This window comes from Nerophis lumbriciformis, linkage group LG16 (assembly GCF_033978685.3).
Source record: "Nerophis lumbriciformis linkage group LG16, RoL_Nlum_v2.1, whole genome shotgun sequence".
NCBI lineage: Eukaryota > Metazoa > Chordata > Actinopteri > Syngnathiformes > Syngnathidae > Nerophis > Nerophis lumbriciformis.
In genome coordinates this window covers 16,725,398-16,747,039 of record NC_084563.2, presented here as the reverse complement: position 1 = coordinate 16,747,039, position 21,642 = coordinate 16,725,398, and the positions used below count along the sequence as shown (strand labels likewise).

Below are 21,642 nucleotides of genomic sequence, written 5' to 3'. Positions count from 1 at the left end.
TGGGTTGGCGACCCCTGATTTAAGGCAAGCTGAAAGTACCGGTTTAAAATGTGCATGCATTCTCTTCGACACTCGCGCAGCACAGATAGAAAGCTAAATCTGCCCAAAACAGGTTAGATTCAGCATTTACTCAGTGTTAGACTTACAGCAGACAGCCAGAACCACTTGCTGAACTCTGTCTGAAAGAATAAAAAATATTTCTTAAAGGTGTTTTACATCATAACCTAATTGTTGTCCTGTTTTTTTCCTTTTTTTCCTGCTCTCAGGGAGGACTGAGGAACAGCAAGCATGAATGTACGCTCTCGTCCCAGGAGTACGTCCACGAGCTTCGTACGGGCATCGCAGAAGAAAAGCTGCTCAATTGCCTGGAGTCGCTTCGAGTTTCTCTCACCAGTAACCCTGTCAGGTTAGTACGTTTTATTGAGATCCACATAAATTTAATAACGTAACCAATGAGTTATTAAGACTATGTGTGCAATTGGAAAGTGGTGCAGACCGCCTTATTTAAACCAGGCTTTTGGTTATCGTGTTCCTGCCGATTTGTGACGTGTTGAACCGTCGGCACACATCTAGCATCTGTAACACTTTTTCTCTATCGCAATCGAGACTACAGAAACATATGCACACTGGCACGTCTGTTAGGATTTTATCGGTACTGTTAGGCTTGGGTCGCATTTTACCGTGTGAATCGTTCTCCCAAGATGCAGCAGGAACTGCGGGGACAAGGTGTAGGTAAGAAAATGATTTATTCCTCATAAATCATTCAAAATACCAAAAGATAAGATACAAAACAAAAGAGATGCATGCCGATCGCACGGGGAGCTAAGGCAAAACATAGGAATCGTGAGCAAAGAAGTAAGAAATCATCAAACGTAACTGTTGCGTAAAGCAAACAAGACAGCCAGACCGAGTGTGGCTAAAGGCAGGAATAAATAGCTGTCTGATTAGTGCCCGGAAGCAGGTGAGTGTCCCGGAAACTAATCAGAGGCAGGGGGAAATAATCAGCACCCATGGCAACTAAGAAACACAAACCCAGGGTTACTGAAACAGAACTAAAGGAGTCTTAAACTAAAACAAAACATGATCCAGGCAACGGGTCATTACAGGTAAGATACCTTTATCGATATTCCTTAACGACACCGGTATTTATCTAATCGGTATAATATTTAATTTGTGGAAATAAAGATATGAAAACATGGGTTTGAGGGCAGAGAAGTCTTTTATCAACAGCTGTTTTGTCAAGTCTTAAACAAGTCACGGAAGAAAAGCTTTGATTGATTTAATCAGAGGCAGGGGGAAATAATCAGCACCCATGGCAACTAAGAAACACAAACCCAGAGTTACTGAAACAGAACTAAGGAAGTCTTAAACTAAAACAAAACATGATCCAGGCAACGGGTCATTACAGGTACGATACCTTTATCGATATTCCTTAACGACACCGGTATTTATCTTATCGGTATTATATTTAATTAGTGGAAATAAAGATATGAAAACATGCGTTTGAGGGCAGGGAAGTCTTTTATCAACAGCTGTTTTTTCAAGTCTTAAACAAGTCACGGAAGAAAAGCTTTGATTGATTGATTGAAACTTGTATTATTCGATTGCACAGTACAGTACATATTCCGTACAATTGACCACTAAATGGTGACACCCGAATAAGTTTTTCAACTTGTTTAAGTCGGGGTCCCCGTTAATCAATTCATGCTCAATTGCCTTCTCACTTCGAGTTTCTCTCACCAGTAATCCTGTCAGGTGAGTATGTCAAGGGCCTGATTTACTGAGAACCAAATACTACGAGTTAGCGTGTGCAAACAATTAAATACTAAGACTGAAAAGTGGTTTAAACCAGGCTTTTGGTAAATGTTTTGCACGTGCATGTTATCGTGTTCCTGCCGATGTGTGAGGTGTTGAACCGTCGGCACACATCCAGCATCTGTAACACCTTCTCACTATCGCAATCGAGACTACAGAAACATATGCACATGCGTGAGGCTGTGGATCACATCACAAACTCAGTAAAATGCATAATTAATTAGTAATATATTTCCTAAAAAAGATAACATTAAAAACAATTAAATGACACCAAAACCAGCCCTTTAAGTCATCCAGGAGTTTTACAGTTATAAAAGAAAATTGCTTAATCGACTGTATGTAAAATGCAAAAAACAAATTAGCTTAGCACTGCTAGGGCACCAAACTAAGCAGAGTGAGTCGATAACGCCAACCAAGGAAGTGAAAATAATATCCAAACTTCGGACATTTACCCATTAAAATATGGAGAAGCTGCTGATTGTGTGTTTGACAAAGAAAGCCTGAATGAGAGACCGTATAAGTCCACTCACTCTCCGAGGTAACCACTGTACCGTATTTTTCGGACTATAAGTCACAGTTTTTTTCATAGTTTGGCGGGGGGTGCGACTTATACTCAGGAGCGACTTATGTGTGAAATTATTAACACATTACCGTAAAATATCAAATAATATTATTTAGCTCATTCACGTAAGAGACTAGACGTATAAGATTTCATGGGATTTAGCGATTAGGAGTGACAGATTGTTTGGTAAGCGTATAGCATGTTCTATATGTTATAGTTATTTGCGACTTATACTCCACTGCGACTTATATGTTTTTTTCCTTCTTTATTATGCATTTTCGGCCGGTGCGACTTATACTCCGGAGCGACTTATACTCCGAAAAATACGGTACACTATTATTACATTACTTCATAAAACTACTGTTGTATTTGGCTTTTTATACAATATTTATTTTCTAAAAATGTATTTTTATTTTTACAAGGCATGTTCCATGTTAAAATTGTGTTGTTTTGCGGGGCCAAGCACCGATTACATTTATTTTTAATTAGTTTCAACGGCTGACACTGTTTAGCAACATGAGTTTTTGTCACAGAAGCACTTAAACTCCCAAAGTACCGGATTTTTCGGACCATAGGGTGCACCGGATTAAAAGGCATACTGCCGATGAATGGCACCGGATTATAGGGTGCATTAAATGAGTGTTATTATTATACATTTTTTCTAAATGTAAAAGACTTCCTTGTGGTCTACATAACATGTAATGGTGGTTCTTTGGTTAAAATGTTGCATAGATTGTTTTACAGATCATCTTCAAGTCGCTTCCTGACAGTCGCTTCCGGATGCGCCGTTTTGTGGGCGGTCTTATTTACGTGGCTCACTTTTGGCGGCGTCTTCTCCCCGTCATCTTTGTTGTAGCGGTGTAGCGTCCAAGGACGGGGGTGGAAGAAGTGTCAAAAGATGGAGCTAACTTTTTTAATGACATTCAGACTTTACTTCAATCGATAACGGAGCAGCATCTCCTCATCCGGAAACCACAACAAAACTGTCCGACCGGAACTCTAATAACTAAAGTTCCTTGGGTGAATAATGTAAACTCACTACACCGGTATGTTTTAGCGCTTTCATGGCGAGTTTACTGACAGATATAAGTAAGAACTTTACACTACTTTATATTAGAAATGGCAACAGCGGAGGATGAATGTCACATAACAAGAAGATAGAGAAAAAGAAGAAGCTTATCGACTACAGTGTCGGCACAGACTACAAAGGCGGAGGCGCGCAACGTTTCAGGATTTATGCAGATCCCAAATACAGATCAGTAGGTACCAGAAGGTAGGAAAAGTTGCTTTTGCATAATATTGCGAAACAAAACGCCAGATAATATGTCTTACCTTATACACACATCATAATAATACCGTATTTTTTGGACTATTAGTCGCAGTTTTTTTCATAGTTTGGCCGGGGGTGCGACTTATACTCAGGAGCGACTTATGTGTGGAATTATTAACACATTACCGTAAAATATCAAATAATATGATTTAGCTCATTCACGTAAGAGACTAGACGGATAAGATTTCATGGGATTTAGCGATTAGGAGTGACAGATTGTTTGGTAAACGTATAGCATGTTCTATATGTTATAGTTATTTGAATGACTCTTACCATAATATGTTACGTTAACATACCAGGCACGTTCTCAGTTGGTTATTTATGCGTCATATAACGTACACTTATTCAGCCTGTTGTTCACTATTCTTTATTTATTTTAAATTGCCTTTCAAATGTCTATTCTTGGTGTTGGGTTTTATCAAATACATTTCCCCAAAAATGTTTTTTTCCTTCTTTATTATGCATTTTCGTCCGGTGCGACTTATACTCCGGCACGACTTATACTCTGAAAAATACGGTACACCTATGTTGAAGCACATCAAACGGTGCAGCCTACACTTATCTCTTATGTTTGGCTGCCATCTACTGGTCACACTTATCATAACACCATGTACCAAATAAAATTGCTTCGCGGTGGGTAAACTCAACCAAACTCATTCCTTACATTAGGCACACCGGGTTATAAGGCGCACTGTCGCGTTATGAGAAAGAAAAATGATTTTAAGTGCGCCCGATAGTCCGGAAAATACAGTATACCGTATATGGGACGTTCCAATACAACCCGGATCATTGTTTTGAGGGAATGATCAAAACACATGATCACACTTCCAATAAAACAACCAAGCAAACTAATATGCAGCAAAGTTTTACCCTTAATGCCTAACACAATTTGCAGCAGGTAAACAAGTTTATCGTCATTATGAGTCTCATTCTAGAAGCGGCAAATCTCCACTTCCTGTTGCTCATTAATGGATTTTAAATCCTACATACACAATATTTTTTTTCAGCTGCAGGCGTCATTACAGACCTTTTTTTGTTTTGTTTTGTTTTTACTGTTTTCTTCTTGTCAACAAATATCTTTTTTTTTCTCCACTCTAAATGGGCTCCTCAGTTTTGTATTTTTGGTCCCACTAGTGCACAAGGACACTCGTATTTACCAGGCAGCCTGCTGCTGAGGACATGTCATCATAATGGGAATCAATGAGCGCTGCATGGGAAATAAATGGTCATTGCATGAGTGAAATGCAAGTTGCTAATGTTCCCATGGGAACAATTATGTTATCTCCATGTTTGTACCAGTCAGCAGAGCTCTTGTCCTCGTTGGAAACCATTAGCTTGAATAACCGTTCCAAAAAAGAGTGAGTAATTCAACCACTCCGATCTATTAATTACACGTGTCAGCATATGTAATTAACATTTCTTATTGTGTTCTACTCTCACTTTCGCCGCTTTGCAGGTACTAATGGCGAGCATTAATTAGTCTTCCTTTAGACTGACTATACTGCACAATATCCTGCTTTCTCAACCAAGAAATTGTAGGTTGTAGTCATTATAGCATACACTGGCTGACAAATGAAATGGATTTGACTGGATACAAGTGGAACACTCAGTGGTTCATAAAGAATGGATTTCCAAAGCACCTTTCTAAATGCACCTTTACTATATTTGATATTAAAGGACATGTACCTAATTATCCATTCAGCATCGGCAGGGCCTTAAGTCGACCTTGCATCTTATATACTGTAATATTGTACATGGTATTTGGGATATGTTATATATTGTATATATTCTATAAACATATAATATAACACACTATATTGCCAAATGGTCAGAATCAGTCCTAATCACTTGGCCCGGCCACAGGTGTATAAAAGCAAGCCTTTAGGCATGGAGACTGTTTCTACGAACATTTGTGAAAGAATGGGCCGCTCTCAGTGATTTCCAGCGTGGAACTGTCACAGGATGCCACCTGTGCAACAAGTCCACTCGTGAAATTTCCTCGCTCCTAAATATTCTAAAGTCAACCGTCGGCTTTATTATAAGAAAATGGAAGAGTTTGGGAACAACAGCAACTCAGCCACCAAGTGGTAGGCCACGTAAACTGACAAGAGAGGGGTCAGCGGATGCTGAAGCGCATAGTGCAAAGACTTTCTGCACAGTCAGTTGCTACAGAGCTCCAAACTTCACGTGACTTTCCAATAAGCCCACGTACAGTACGCAGAGAGTTTCATGGAATGGGTTTTCATGGCCGAGCAGCTGCATCTAAGCTATACATCACCAAGTCCAATGCAAAGCGTCGGATGCAGTGGTGTAAAGCACGTCGCCACTGGACTCTAGAGCAGTGGAAACGCGGTTTTTGGAGTGATGAATCACGCTTTTCCATCTGACAATCTGATGGACGGGTCTGGGTTTGGAGGTTGCCAGGAGAACGGTACATTTTGGACTGCACTGTGCCGAGTGTGAAATTGGGTGGAGGAGGAATTATGGTGTGGGGTTGTTTTTCAGGAGTTGGGCTTGGCCCCTTAGTTCCAGTGAAAGGAACTTTAGATGCTCCAGGATACCAAAACATTTTGGTCAATTCCATGCTCCCAACCTTGTGGGAACAGTTTGGAGCGGGCCCCTTCCTCTTCCAACATGACTGTGCACCAGTGCACAAAGCAAGGTCCATAAAGACATGGATGACAGAGTCTGGTGTGGGTGAACTTGACTGGCCTGCACAGAGTCCTGACCTGAACCCGATAGAACACCTTTGGGATGAATTAGAACGGAGACTGAGAGCCAGGCCTTCTCGACCAACATCAGTGTGTGACCTCACCAATGCGCTTTTGGAAGAACGGTGGAACATTCATTTAAATAAACTCCACAACATTGTGGACAGCCTTCCCAGAAGAGTTGAAGCTGTAATAGCTGCAAAAGGTGGACCGACATCATATTGAACCCTATGGGTTAGGAATGGGATGACACTTCAAGTTCATATGTGAGTCAAGGCAGGTGGCCAAATACTTTTGACAATATAGTGTATATCAGTATATATTATATGTAAATTTTACATATATTATATTTTATATTGCTCCTATGGTACATTTTTAGTCTACTTTATCCCTGCATTATCCTTTCCATCCTTACCCGTTCCATCCTTTGTAACTGAGCTACTGTGTGGAACAATTTCCCTTGTGGATCAATACAGTTTGTCTAAGTCTAAGTCTAGGTCTTCTGGGGGAGTAAAGTCAGCTTCCCTACCCAGAAAAGGCTATCTGCCGCCCTAGGGGGATGTTTGCGAGACCCGGCTTGCACCGTGGGTGTTTTTCAATGACTGCAACTTTGACCCAGGAGCAAAGAAAGGGACCCGAGATTTATGGAGAAACCCCCTCATGTGGAAAGCCAGGGTTCACGGGGGTAACATCTTGGGGCGGATGCTTTTGTCCATGGTTCTTATGACTTTTTAGAGTCCATGCTAAAGATTTGTCATGATTAGGGATGTATATAGTTATGATTTTATCGGTACTGTTACGCTTAGGTCGCATTTTACTGTGCGGACCGTTCTCCCAAGATGCAGCAGGAACTCCGGAGGCAAAGTGTAGGTAAGGAAATTATTTATTCCTCAAAAATCATTCAACATACCTGGTTGATCCTGCCAGTAGCATATGCTTGTCTCAAAGATTAAGCCAAGCAAGTGCAAGTGCAAACGAGTTTGACAGTGAAACTGCGAATGGCTCATTAAATCAGTTATGGTTCCTTTGATCACTCCACCGTTACTTGGATAACTGTGGCAATTCTAGAGCTAATACATGCATACGAGCGCTGACCCTGGACGGGGATGCGTGCATTTATCAGACCGAAAACCCATGGAGATACAAAACAAAAGAGACTCTTGCCGATCGCACGGGCAGCAAAGGCAATCCTTAGTTCAGGAATCCTGAGCAAAGACGTAAGAAAGCGTAAAGCAAACGAGACAGCCAGACCGAGTGTGACGAAAGTCATGAATAATATCTCTCTGATTAGTGCCTGGGAGCAGGTGAGCGTCCTGAACACTAATCAGAGGCAGGGGGAAATAATCAGCACCCATGGCAACTAAGAAACACAAAAACAGAACTAAGGGAGTCTTAAACTAAAACAAAACAAGATCATCACAGGTACGATACCTTTATCGATATTCCTAAACAACACCGGCATTTATCTTATCGGTACTATATTTAATTTGTGGAAACAAAGATGTGGAAAAAATTAGTTTCAGGGCAGGGAAGTCTTTCGTCAACAGCTGTTTTTTCAAGTCTTAAACAAGTCAACTATGTGAAAGGCAGTTATGTTCGGTTCTTGCCTTGATGTGGGATCTGAGCCGAGGATGTCGTTGTGGCTTGTGCAGCCCTTTGAGACACTCGTGATTTAGGGCTATATAAGTAAACTTTGATTGATTGATGTTGTCTTCTTGTAAAAAGCACACAGATCTGTCACTGTGTTGCTAGTCATTAGAATTACACTCAGCTGGAAATAATACTTATAAATGACATGCATGTGCAGAGCACATACCTTTTACATGATACATCATATCAAATCTTTCATATGAATCAATACAATTAATTAACATGTCATGTGGGTGTGCATTTTGTAACAATAGGAATTGTTATTTGTGTTTGTTGCACACGGACATATTTGAGTGACGGACCGGAAGTGTTGACAGCTACCTGTGTGTGTGTGTGTGTGTATTATATAAATACAAAGACTCAGTGAGCAAGTGTAACGCTCGATCGTCCAGTTTGTAGTCAAGAGACAGAAGGAACTGAAACACATTTAAGTCAGATGGAGTGACATCAGACGGCAACCGGATACCTGTCACTCACAGCGGATGCTAACATGCTTCAAAGCAACTTTATGGATGATTATACTACCTCACTTTATCACTTTGAGGAGGAAATATTGTTGTGTTACAAACTGTTGTGTGGTGTTGCTTCCTTATTTGTCATTATTTAAAGCTGATTTTAATGTGTAGCAGCGGCAGCTGAACTGAATGTGACAGCGTGTCCTAATTGCATCGGTCAGCTGGAACAATAATTACTGTTATCAGTCTCGTTAGTCCAGAACAGGGGTCGGAAACATTTTTGGCTGACAGAGCCATGAAAACCAAATATTTTAAAATGTATTTCCGTGAGAGCCATATAATAATTTTTAACACTGAATACAAGTAAATGCGTGCATTTTTAAGTAAGACCAAGTATAATAAGTCTTATAAATAATAAATAAAATACTTCTTACCATTGATACGACTTCTTGAACAGGTGCGGTACAAAACGGATGGATGGATTAAAATGCATGTAAATGTTTTATATTTTGAACGTTATTTTTAACACTGTGATTACCAGCGTAATCATTCATTACTAATCGTGTTAAGCAATGTCAGCTAAGATTTATCTGAGAGCCAGATGCAGTCATCAAAAGAGCCGCATCTAGCTCTAAAGCCATAGGTTCCCTTTCCCTGGTCCAGACTCTTCACGGTCCTCATGGACCGACCAAATTAGGGATCGGTACCAAAAAAACACCGGTGCTCGGTATGCATCACGAGTCATAATTAGAACACTCCTTCTAGTCCATGTTGAAATCAAAACATACTTTATTCATCATTATTTTATTACACCCTCTGCCCTAATAGATGCCTCAAACTGAATGCAATGAACACAATATTGGTCTTGATTATCATGAATCACAGCACACTTTTTTGTTTTGTTTTGTTACTTTCCTCTTTTGCCTTTCTTATGTAATGTAACCTTACACTGCACTGAGTGTTGGCATACAAATGTACTGAAGATGGCAGCCGGGCTCTTTTTTGTCCCAATTTAGAGTAATTACGCTGTAAAAATAAGTCTTAGCATAATCTTGTTGATACGTCCCCCTTCTGCATCTTCAGGGTTTCTGCAGGTCATTAAAAAGCATTAAGAGTCTATAGGCTATATAAATAATCTTTGATTGATTGATTAATAAATGGATTTTGTGAAAATTAAGGTCTTAATTGGCAATAAAAAAAAGCATTAAGTACGATGTCCAGAGGCATTCGAAAAAATTAATACAATTGCAATTGGCAACAAAACAAACCACCCGACCCAGTTTTTCTAATTGGAGAAAAAAACTGCACTCCAAGATCCTCAATATTTATTGCGGTGCAATTTTTGCTCCCAAATATTGAGAGTGCATTTTATTTTTGTTTGTTTGTTTACCTATTTAGGATAAGTACGCTATTGACCTTCTAATTACAATAGTTAAACATACTACAGTGATGAAAAATATGTATATTTTGTGTGAAATGGTGACTCTTGTTATATTCTTATTTTTAGTGTTTTATTTGTATTTATATTGTGTATTGGGCCGCACGGTGGCAGAGGGGTTAGTGCGTCTGCCTCACAATACGAAGGCCCTGAGTAGTCATGGGTTCAATCCCGGGCTTGGAATCTTTCTGTGTGGAGTTTGCATGTTCTCCCCGTGACTGCGTGGGTTCCCTCCGGGTACTCCGGCTTCCTCCCACCTCCAAAGACATGCACCTGGGGATAGGTTGATTGGCAACACTAAATTGGCCCTAGTGTGTGAATGTGAGTGTGAATGTTGTCTGTTTATCTGTGTTGGCCCTGTGATGAGGTGGCGACTTGTCCAGGGTGTACCCCGCCTTTCGCCCGATTGTAGCTGAGATAGGCTCCAGCGCCCCCCGCGACCCCGAAGGGAAAAAGCGGTAAAAGATGGATGGATGGATATTTGTATTGTTATCGTTGTTTTGTTTTTTTTATTCTTATTGGAATATGTTCTATTTTATTTCCATTTATACCTCCATTATTCACTTTTTACTTTTTAAATTTGATCTCAATTCCATACACTGCTGCTGGAATTTATATTTTCCTGAGGGAACTCTCCTGAAGGAATCAATAAAGTTCTATCTATCTATCTATCTATCTATCTACTTGCATTGTTAATATACTATATTTTGATTACATTAGTACTTAATTTGGCCACAGTTAATGTAAATTTTGCAACGATTCAACATTTATCCCTCCATTTTCTACTGCTTGTCCCTTATTATTTTTCAAATTACCAGTACACTAATAATATTAGTGCTTAATGCTTAGAAGTGTGTCTTTCCAGACAACTGCATGCTTTTGACTATATATAATAACAATCTGCAGTAAGACATGGGCATTAACATGGTTATAAGTTGCATTAAGCTCGATTTTCTTGATCCATCTTGAACTCGTAACTTATAATAAATAATTCACCCCTATACAATATCCTACCCTAATACCCTACTGTGCAATATTACCCTTCGAGTGCAATACATCCGACACTGATTGTTATCACTCCGATACTCTTGTCTTGTCCTGTATATTGTACATTATTTTATATATTGTTTTGTATATTGTACAGGATTGCTTATTATTTTTAATTTTATTTAGTTTTATCTTGATTACTTCTTGTGTAATTTATTGTTATCCCATATTTGTTCCCACTACCGCACCTTAAGTTGGAGTCCTTTATCTCTTTATATGTAAATATAATGACAATAAAGTCCATTCTATTCTATTCTATTATATTTACTGATACATGCAGAAACCCTGATCATGCACCTCGGGATGTAACATTAAACGGTATTAATGATAATTTTAGCAAAACTCCTGATGCCGTTTTAAAGGATAATTATCGTAAAAAAACATGATTGATAACCACACTAGCTCGTCTAGATTCTAACATGAAAACAAGAGGCATTAAGGTCCTTCCCCATGGAAAAAGTCAGGTCCCAAATATAAACGTCTATAAACTGACTTTCCCTGGACAATTTTCCTTGTGAATCATTAAAGTTTGTCTACGTTTCAATCAATACACAGAGGACTATGAGACGGTGGTCTTTAACAGGAAGTGAACTTTTGTGACGCCACATAAACCGGAAGTGAAGCAAAGTCGACCCTCGTTTTGCCTTTATCGTGAGAAAAACATTGTAAAACTTAAAAAAAATCAAAACAGAAGAAGATAAACACCCGTGAACACTGAAATGCAAATAATACGGCTCCAAGGAATAATTACCATATTTTTCGGAGTATAAGTCGCACCGGAGTATAAGTCGCACCTGCCGAAAATGCATAGTAAAGAAGGAAAAAAACATATATAAGTCGCACTGGAGCCCGGCCAAACTATGAAAAAAAACTGCGACTTATAGTCCGAAAAATACGGTAATCCTTTCATAGACTTAGTTGCTCTCATCACTGTCATCCTTTCTTCTTTCCACCAGTCTGGTCAGGCAGTTTAAAGTCCAAGGACTGTTCAGCCTTCTTTTCCGGTCGTTAAAACGTGATGCGGTCAGACTTGTATCGGATCTGGCATTTTGTGAACGCAACATCAAAGAAATGGGCTGCGACTCAAGATGATCAGTTTAAGGTAGCATCTATACTCCAGCTGAAATGACGACTACATACCGTTTCGGGAAGAAGTTTATGTGCACTCATCAAGGGCATGGATTTAATTAATTTTAGACTCTGCTTGATTTATTCTTTTATCAGGATGGAATGCCTGCACAGGGTCAACATTTTGCATTCAAGCTTAAATATGATAAAATATTTAATATTATAAATATTTACTTTTTTGTCTGGCTGAAGGTTTCTAAGTTTGTCTGGTAAATCTTTATCTTTGTCTCTTTGCCAGTATTAAAAAGTCGTTTGACTACTCATTGGAGGGACAAATAATTAGAAAAAAATGGAAAATACAACTCGGCCTGTTCCGATGATCATTAGGTCAATTAATTATATTTGAATTTATGACTTTGCAGGCATTTATACATTGCCATGTTGTTCAATAGCAGAATTTTAAAAATTGTCTCTGTGGGTGAAGGCGGTACCGCTTGCTTTATGCACACATGGATGGTTAGCAAGACGCACCTTAAGAGAACAAAAACTGGAAGAAAAACGATGATCTGTGTTCCCTGTTCGGGAATATTTCGGCTTCAAACCGAATGAGCAATATAAGCCCATCAACACGGACAAACAAGCTCATATTAGTTGGAAAGTGATGGCAACAAAAAAAGACAAGTACCGGTAAACAAACCGCCCAAACTAGTTTTTCCAGGGGGAAAATATGTTTAATTTGTATTGAAGTGCAATTTTTGCTAGCAGAGACTTAAGATTCAATTTTTTTTATGCTGTTTATCGTACTTTCTGGGCTTTAGAGCACACCAAATTTTAGAAGAAAAAAATATTTCTGCACATATTAACCACACCGGAACATAAGCCCGTACGAAGTATTTTGTAAATGTTTATTTGCATACCTTAATTGTTCCCAAACAGTGTCTGTTACACAGCAGTAAAACGGCTGATTAAACAAAACAGAAGTCATTAGCTGTGGAAGCTAGCTCTCCAATCAGCTAAACAAACTCAATAACTCCATGGTGACATTTTAAGGACTTTACAAAATCGAAACAATACAAAAAAGAATGCCATTTTGAGTTAATAATACTAACACAGACACTTGTAAATGTGTTAGCATATTTGCTCATGCAAACGGCGCTAGCTTGATTACATTACGGTAGCACGTAAAAATGTGCATGAAAACACTCCTACAGACATCAGACATAGGACAGTTAATAAGTATGAATTGGTTTAGTTATATTGTAAAACTTACAAACATTGCTTGGTGCGATGAATGAAGAAACACTACAGACAAAGAGTAGACGAAACGGGATAGACTTCCGGTTCAAGGCACTAAACAGGAAGTTCCTAGTGTTATCCCGATACCAATATTTTAGTATGTATTTCGATACTTTTTGCTACTTTTTGATACTTTTCTAAATAAAGGGGACCACACAAAATGGCATTATTGGCTTTATTTTAACAAAAAATCTTAGGGTACATTAAACATATGTTTATTATTGCAAGTTTGTTCAAGACAACTTGTCTTTTAGTAGTAAGTAAGCAACAAACAAAGGCTCCTATTTTAGTCTGCTGACGTATGCAGTAACATATTGTGTCATTTATCATTCTATTATTTTGTCAACATTATTAAGGACAACTGGTATACAATGAATTATTCATCTACTTGTTCATTTGCTGTTAAAATCTGCTTACTTTCTCGTTTAACATGTTCCATCTACACTTCTGTTAAAATGTAATAATCACTTATTCTTCTGTTGTTTGGATACTTTACATTAGTTTTGGATGATACCACACATTTGGGTATCAATCCGATACCAAGTCGTTAAAGGATCATACATTGGTCATGTTCAAAGTTCTCATGTGTCCAGGGACATATTTCCTGACTTTATAAACAAAACATACATTTTTTTTTTAAAAACGCAAAAATATTTTGTGATGCTAAAACATATCAATGTAATCATAGTAGTATCGACTAGATATTCTCCTGTACTTGGTATCATTACAGTGGATGTTAGGTGTAGATCCGCAGGTACAGTATAGTACCGAATATGATTCATTAGTATCGCGGTACTATACTTGTACCGGTATACCGTACAACCCTAGCCTGCAGTGAGTGAACACGTCCAAAAGGGGGCACCATAGCGCACACATCGACACAACTTTTCAGCGTCTCTTGTCGGTATTGAAAACTATTTGTTGAATACAAAACATTAAGGCCGTTATTAGAGAAAAATCCATTATTTATCTGCACAAATTTTATATGACGCAGAGCTCAAAGCGTATGAAAAAGTATCGGCTCATTGTACAAAAAAATACGGTATATATTTATGATAATTAAAATGTAAAGTTCTGCTTACTTGATTTCAAACTAATGCTGACAATAATATTGTTTATCGGCAGTAATTTGCGATTATGTCGGACTTAGTACTGACATAAGAATTGTTGGATAACTTTTGAAGCCATTTATACACAAACTGAGTCATCTGGATATTCATCGATTCAGCATTTTTGTAGAAACAGCAATACATTCTAGAAGTATATACTAAAATATAGTTTTACCCGCTGAGTGCTTAGCATGACGCTCTTCTCGTCCCTATGATGTTTGGGCAGCCTGCTAATTTGCTCCCGCAGGCCTGTGTTTGTCTAATAGTTTAATTGGCGAGGCTGCGCACCTGTTTGGCAGCCCAGGTGGCCGCAGGGCCCATTGTGCTGAGGGCTTTATCTCTCAGGCAGTTCCACACAGGTGTGTGGCGTGCAGCCTCCGCAGATCCACCCACAGATGGCATCGCCTGAAGCGGCGGATGCCGACTGTTTCCAGTCTCTCCTCCTCAGCCGCAGCAGTGTTTTTCCCACTTCTTGTTTCTACGCCCTCGACAATTACCTGGCTTGTTATTCTATACTCCTTACTTTTATTTGGCCGTGTTGGATAGAGGACGTGCGAGATGGACTCGTTACGAGTTATTGCATTTCTTGGGACGTTGACAAGAAATGTTAAAGCTTAAAATGTGTTTCTATCCAGGTTCTCCTATGAGATTTAAGAACCAAGAAAAAATAAGGTTGCAAAACAAATATTCGTATTAATATCATTGTAATCATTATTGTTTGTTTTTTTTATAAAAGGGAATACAAAATATTATTTAAAATTATTTAAAAATAAAAAAACTATTCCTTTGGAAATGCAATTTATTTATTTTAATTTAAATTTAATACACACTTTTGTGTAACATATATATATATATATATATATATATATATATATATATATATATATATATATTAGGGCTGCAACTAACGATTAATTTGATAATTGATTAATCTGTCGATCATTACTTCAATTAATCGATTAATAATCGGATAAAAGAGACAAACTACATTTCTATCCTTTCCGGTATTTTATTGAGAAAAAAACAGCATACTGGCACCATACTTATTTTGATTGTTGTTTCTCAGCTGTTTGTAAATGTTGCAGTTTATAAATAAAGGTTTATTAAAAGAAAAAAATAAAGAAAAATAAAGAAAATACACATTTTTAATAAAAAAATAAAAAAACTCAGCCCTAATATATATATATATATATATATATATATATATATATATATATATATATATATATATATATATATATATATATATACCATAAATTCCGGACTATAAGCCACTACTTTTTTCCTAAGTTTTCTACGGCTTATAAAACGGAGCGGCGAATTTATGGATTTTTTTTTGCTGATGGCAATAATAAAACAAATTTTGTAACACTTTAGTATGGGGAACACATATTCACCATTGATTAGTTTCTTATTAACATGTGAATTAGTAACATATTAGATCTTAATTAGTCATTATTAAGTACTTATTAATGCCTTATTCTGCATGTCCAAATAACTCTAAATTAAGTCTTTGTTACTTAAAAAAGCAACTAATTAATGGTGAATATGTTCCCCATACTAAAGTGTTACCCTAATTTTATATTTAAAAAAAATGAATTATATAACGCTTTTCTCTCATGACTCAAAGTGCTTTACATAGTGAAACCCAATATCTAAGTTACGTTTAAACCAGTGTGGGTCAAGTATCTTGCCCAAAGAATACAACGGCAGTGACTAGGATGGCGGAAGCGGGGATCGAACTTGGAACCCTCATGGCCGCTCTATCAACCGAGCCACGCTTGCAGGTGCTGCAGTGTCAGGTTCAAACACTGATGCTATCTGTTAAACAAGACAAGAAGCAAGGAATTAAACGGAGACATAATTCAAATTAGCTCAATTGAGGAGAAACGCGTAGACACTGGATCCTTGCACAGTGTCGTCCCACGCTCTGACGAAAGATTGTGCGCCTCCTTTTATTTGGACTTGCCCTGATTACATGGCAACAGCTGTTTCTAAGGGAGGAGGGTCGTAAACAGCCATCACCTTTGGTTACAAAACAGTTCAAAGAAAAGGTCGTAAAACAGTTCAAAGAAAAGTTGCCTGAAGCTTGCGTCAGGTCTTGCTTCCTCTCCGCTTTGTAGATCTTGGGTCAAGACAATATCTTCCTGTGGATTACAATACATCAAATAAACTGACACTTTCACGTCGCTTCCCATCCTACACAGTGGAGTTTTACAAGCCTTTTGCTTGGTAGGATCAAATATAGCTTTTGTCCGCTCGCCGGGCCAGCTGAACTCAATGTAACACAAAGTTGTGTGATAACTTAGATACAATTATTCTGACAGATAGTCCGTATCGTTTCTACTCGTATGGATTATTCATTCAACACGCCAAGCAACGTTTGTAAGTTTTACAAAATAACTAAAACTGTTTGTACTTACTAAACCGTCCCACGTGCGATGTCAGTAGGGGTGTTTTAATGCATATTTGGATGTGCTATCGAAATGCAATGATGCTAACACGTTTACGAGTGTCTGTGCTAGTATTATTTACTTACAACGGCAGTATTGTTTCAGTTCCGTAAATTTCCAAAGACTTCACCGTGGAGTTATTGAGTCTGTTTAGCTGACTGGGGAGATAGCTTCCGCAGCTAGTGGGTCCATGACGATGACTTCTGTTTTGTTCGATCAGCTGTTTTACTGCCATGTTACAGACACTGTATGGAAACAATTAAGGTATGCAAATAAACATTTACAGAATATTTCTGCGTAAATAACTCATTTCACAACATATATATCTGCGGATTATAGTCCGTTGCGGCTTATATATGGAAATATATGTATTTATTTTCTTTAAAATTTTAATGCGTGCGTCTTATATACGGGTACACTCTGTAGTCCGGAACATACAGTAGCTGTCCCTGTCTTTTCAAGTCAAATTTGAAAATATTGGCATGTTTCAACATTTGCCAGATAATGTTGAAACATTATAATACAGTAAATGCATATTACCATTCACTCTTAAGCTCCACAAAAGAGACCAGAGCCGGTAAATACACTATATTGCCAAAAAGTATTTGGCCACCCATCCAAATGATGAGAATCAGGTGTCCTAATCACTTGGCCCGGCCACAGGTGTATAAAATCAAGCACTTAGGCAGAGAGGGGTCAGCGGATGCTGAAGCGCATAGTGCAAAGACACGTACAGTACGCAGAGAGCTTCATGGAATGGGTTTCCATGGCCGAGCAGCTGCATCTAAGCCATACATCACCAAGTCCAATGCAAAGCGTGGGATGCAGTGGTGTAAAGCACGTCGCCACTGGACTCTAGAGCAGTGGAGACGCCTTCTCTGGAGTGATGAATCACACTTCTCCATCTGGCAATCTGATGGATGAGTCTGGGTTTGGAGGTTGCCAACGGTGCATTTCGGACTGTATTGTTCCAGTGAAAGGAACTTTGAATGCTCCAGGATACCAAAACATTTTGGACTATTCCAAGCTCCCAACCTTGTGGGAACAGTTTGGAACGGGCCCCTTCCTCTTCCAACATGACTGTGCACCAGTGCACAAAGCAAAGGTCTGGTGTGGATGAACTTGACTGGCCTGCACAGAGTCCTGACCTGAACCCGATAGAACACCTTTGGGATGAATTAGAACGGAGACTGAGAGCCAGGCCTTCTCCACTAACACCAGTGTGTGACCTCGCCAATGCACTTTTTAGAAAAATTCCTATAAAAACACTCCGCATCATTGTGGACAGCCTTCCCAGAAGAGTTGAAGCTGTATTAGCTGCAAAAGGTGGACCCACATCATATTGAACCCTATGGGTTAGGAATGGGATGGCACTTCAAGTTCATATGTGAGTCAAGCCAGGTGGTCACTACTTTTGGCAATATAGTGCATCTGCGGATTATAGTCCGGTGCGGCTAATATATGGACACATTTATTATTTTCTTCTAAATTTTAGTGCGTGCGTCTTATATTGGGGGTACACTCTGTAGTCCGGAAAATACGGTAGCTGTCCCCGTCTTTTCAAGTTAAATTAGAAAATATTAGCACATGTTTCAACAATTGCCAGATAATATAGCAGACACTCTTAAACTCCACAAAAGAGACCAGAGGTGGTAAATATGTCACACCGAGCCAGCAATCGACACCAAAGGTGCGATCAAGGCAAAGGTTTCGACTTTGCAATGCTCAGGTAGTCATTACAGTATTTTGGGGGTGGTTCACATGGTGTGTGGGTTGGCTGTGGAGAATACTCATAATCTATTAGATAAAGGGTCCCTTTCAATTCCTCGATGGTTAAGAGCCATTGATTAAAAAATATTATATTCCATCCAAGTGCTGTATTTTCTTGCTTCACAGCAATGCTCCGTTAATATTCGCTACTCGGAAAGTCCAATGCATTAAACGGTATTCAGGCCCCGTTACGGAATTGGTCAGGATATAATGTAGCCTCGTGTTTGACATGCTAAATCACTGACACGGTCCGTGCTGGTGCTCGGTTTCAAGCGACGCAAAGAGCATCACTTGGAAGCGTGTGGGTCAGTGATCCCACGGGAGGACCGCACTTGAAAGGTAATACGGGACAAATAGATGCTTCCGATAACAAGGCCGCCCACCTATTTCTGATAAAATACAATGTTTCCCGCAGGACTGCGATCTTTTTTCGAGGCAGTGGGCGCTTATTTCAATAGCAAGGCACCCTTGCATAAATCAGTAAACGGTGTATAAAAGGTTGCTGCATGCTTTGAATGGGAAAAGGTACTGCGACCTGGAGAACAACTATCACATATCATGAAGGATTATATCATTTTTTGTTAAGAAAAATATGGAATAAAAATGGGATTTTCAATGGTTTTCAGTTGGACTTTTTTGTCCTGATTAAAAAAATCTGTCTTTTTTTTTCTTTGCCACTTAAGGCTAAATTAAGGAACATATATTGGTTATGTGTGTACAATTTTAAAAGTTAATTAATTTTATTAGGCAGGCTTGGTAAAAATATTTCAGATTCCTTTGATAAATATTAAGAACGTTACTCTTTAATACACAGTCAATGGGGCTCAGGATCTTAGGTGTGACCTTTTTGTTAAAAATGTCACAACTGTTTACTCTATTTTTAAAATGGTTGGCATTGTTGGAAAGCTTGTTAAACAAAGTAACAGAACAAAAATGGTTTCACAGTTATGGTGTATTTTTATTTGATCAAATTCATGAAATTAGCGTAGGAAGTAGGGTAGTCCCGATACCAATATTTTGGTACCGGTACTAAAATATTTTTTGATACTTTTCTAAATAAAGGGGACCACAAAAAATTCCATTATTGGCTTTATTTTAGCAACAAATCTTAGTGTACATGAAACATATGTTTCGTATTGCAATTTTGTCCTTAAATAAAATAGTGAACATACAAGACAGCTTGTCTTTTAGTAGTAAGTAAACAAACAAAGGCTCCTATTTTAGTCTGCTGACGTATGCAGACTAGAGTAGACGAAACGGGATATACTTCCGGTTCAAGGCACTAAACAGGAAGTTCCTAGTGTTGTCCCGATACCAATATGTTGGTACCGGTACCAAAATGTATTTTGATACTTTTTGCTACTTTTTGATACTTTCCTAAATAAAGGGGACCACACAAAATGGCATTATTGGCTTTATTTTAACAACAAATCTTAGGGTGCATTAAAAATATGTTTATTATTGCAAGTTTGTTCAAGACAACTTGTCTTTTAGTAGTAAGTAAGCAAGCAAAGGCTTCTAATTTAGCTGCTGACATATGCAGTAACATATTGTGTCATTTATCATTCTATTATTTTGTCAACATTATTAAAGACGAGTGGTATAAAATTAGATATTCATCTACTTGTTCATTTACTGTTAATATCTGCTTACTTTCTCTTTTAACATGTTCTATCTACACTTCTGTTCAAATGTAATAATCACTTATTCTTCTGTTATTTGATACTTGCACAATTATAGAATCGATTAGCAAACGTCAATAATCGATCATTTATTTACTTATTGTAAATAAACCTCATCAAGAGATCCGATCAGCTCCTTTATTAGCGGGCACTTTTGGTCCAGTTTTGCACACATTTCCAATAATTTAATACGTTTTACTGTTTCTTATTCCAAATTATATATATTTTTTAAGTTGCAAGTGATAAACACTTTATTTAGTGAAACGAAAAGAAAAGAAAAATGCATCCACATACATAAAATAAAGAGGCATCAATAATAAATTGTTTATCAAATCATAGCTCCTGAATCGTAATCGAATTGTGAGTTGCCCAAAGATTCCCACCTCTAGTGGATACTGTTACTTTTAACAAGAAAGTGCGAGTATATTTGCATGTTGGAGCTTTCTATCCTATGATTATTTACGTCGTGGTTGCGAACCCCTCGTTTTGTTTGCCTGTAAATAGGAGTATTACCATGGACAAGGAGTGGAATCACTGACTGGAACTCTTCTAATGATCTTTGCTCACTCAACTCCTTCTGTTTGCATGTTTGTATCAGCATATTTGCCGTGCAAATTGAAACATTTGGACAGTTAAACTGTTGTGTTGTCCACATATTGACACAAATACACCGATTATTAAAGCAAACACAATGTACGTTTTTTGCCATATTTTCCCGATCTGCCCAATGTTGTGTCTGATTTATAATTTTACCGACTTGTGATGGAGTCAGGAACAAAATTCCACTTTAACGAAAATGAATGCAAATCGTGACTTTCTACTCGTCCTTTATCTCACAGGTTACACAACATTCCTAAAATCTTATTGCACCCACACTGTCTAATACATCATATTCACCTTCGCAAATATTAGCCGCGTTACCTGCTACCTGAAGACTGTGACAGCACCATCATGCAAAGTTGCATAAACAAAGTGAATTCTGCTCCCTCAGCCGTGACGCCTTGTCTTCCGTCTTTTGTTGTCCTCGTCTTTTTGTTAGTTTTTTTTTTTGTTTTTGCTTCCCTTACTCAGGGAACGCAAACACAGACACTCTGCATTGTTATTCTGCACTTGACTGAGTCGCTTTGTGCTCACTTCGTTTTGTGCTGTCAGGAAATATTGAAGGCTCAATTTGAGCCCTTTTGTGTGTACTTGGACCAACAGTAAATATCATTGAAGGACATGCAGTTGCCTCAGAAACAAACATGGCATCGAAC

General features: G+C 38.3%; 1 protein-coding gene across 4 annotated transcripts in view; it reads left to right on the top strand.

The window, feature by feature from the left end:
- diaph2 (diaphanous-related formin 2) overlaps nt 1-21,642 on the top strand; it is a 1,014,494-nt gene that overhangs the window by 309,375 nt on the left and 683,477 nt on the right. For all 4 annotated transcript variants that reach the window (XM_061976707.1, XM_061976705.1, XM_061976704.1 and 1 more), the window contains one exon: nt 267-406. In XM_061976707.1, the coding sequence (XP_061832691.1) occupies nt 267-406 (140 nt within the window). The remainder of the gene's footprint in view (nt 1-266; nt 407-21,642) is intronic.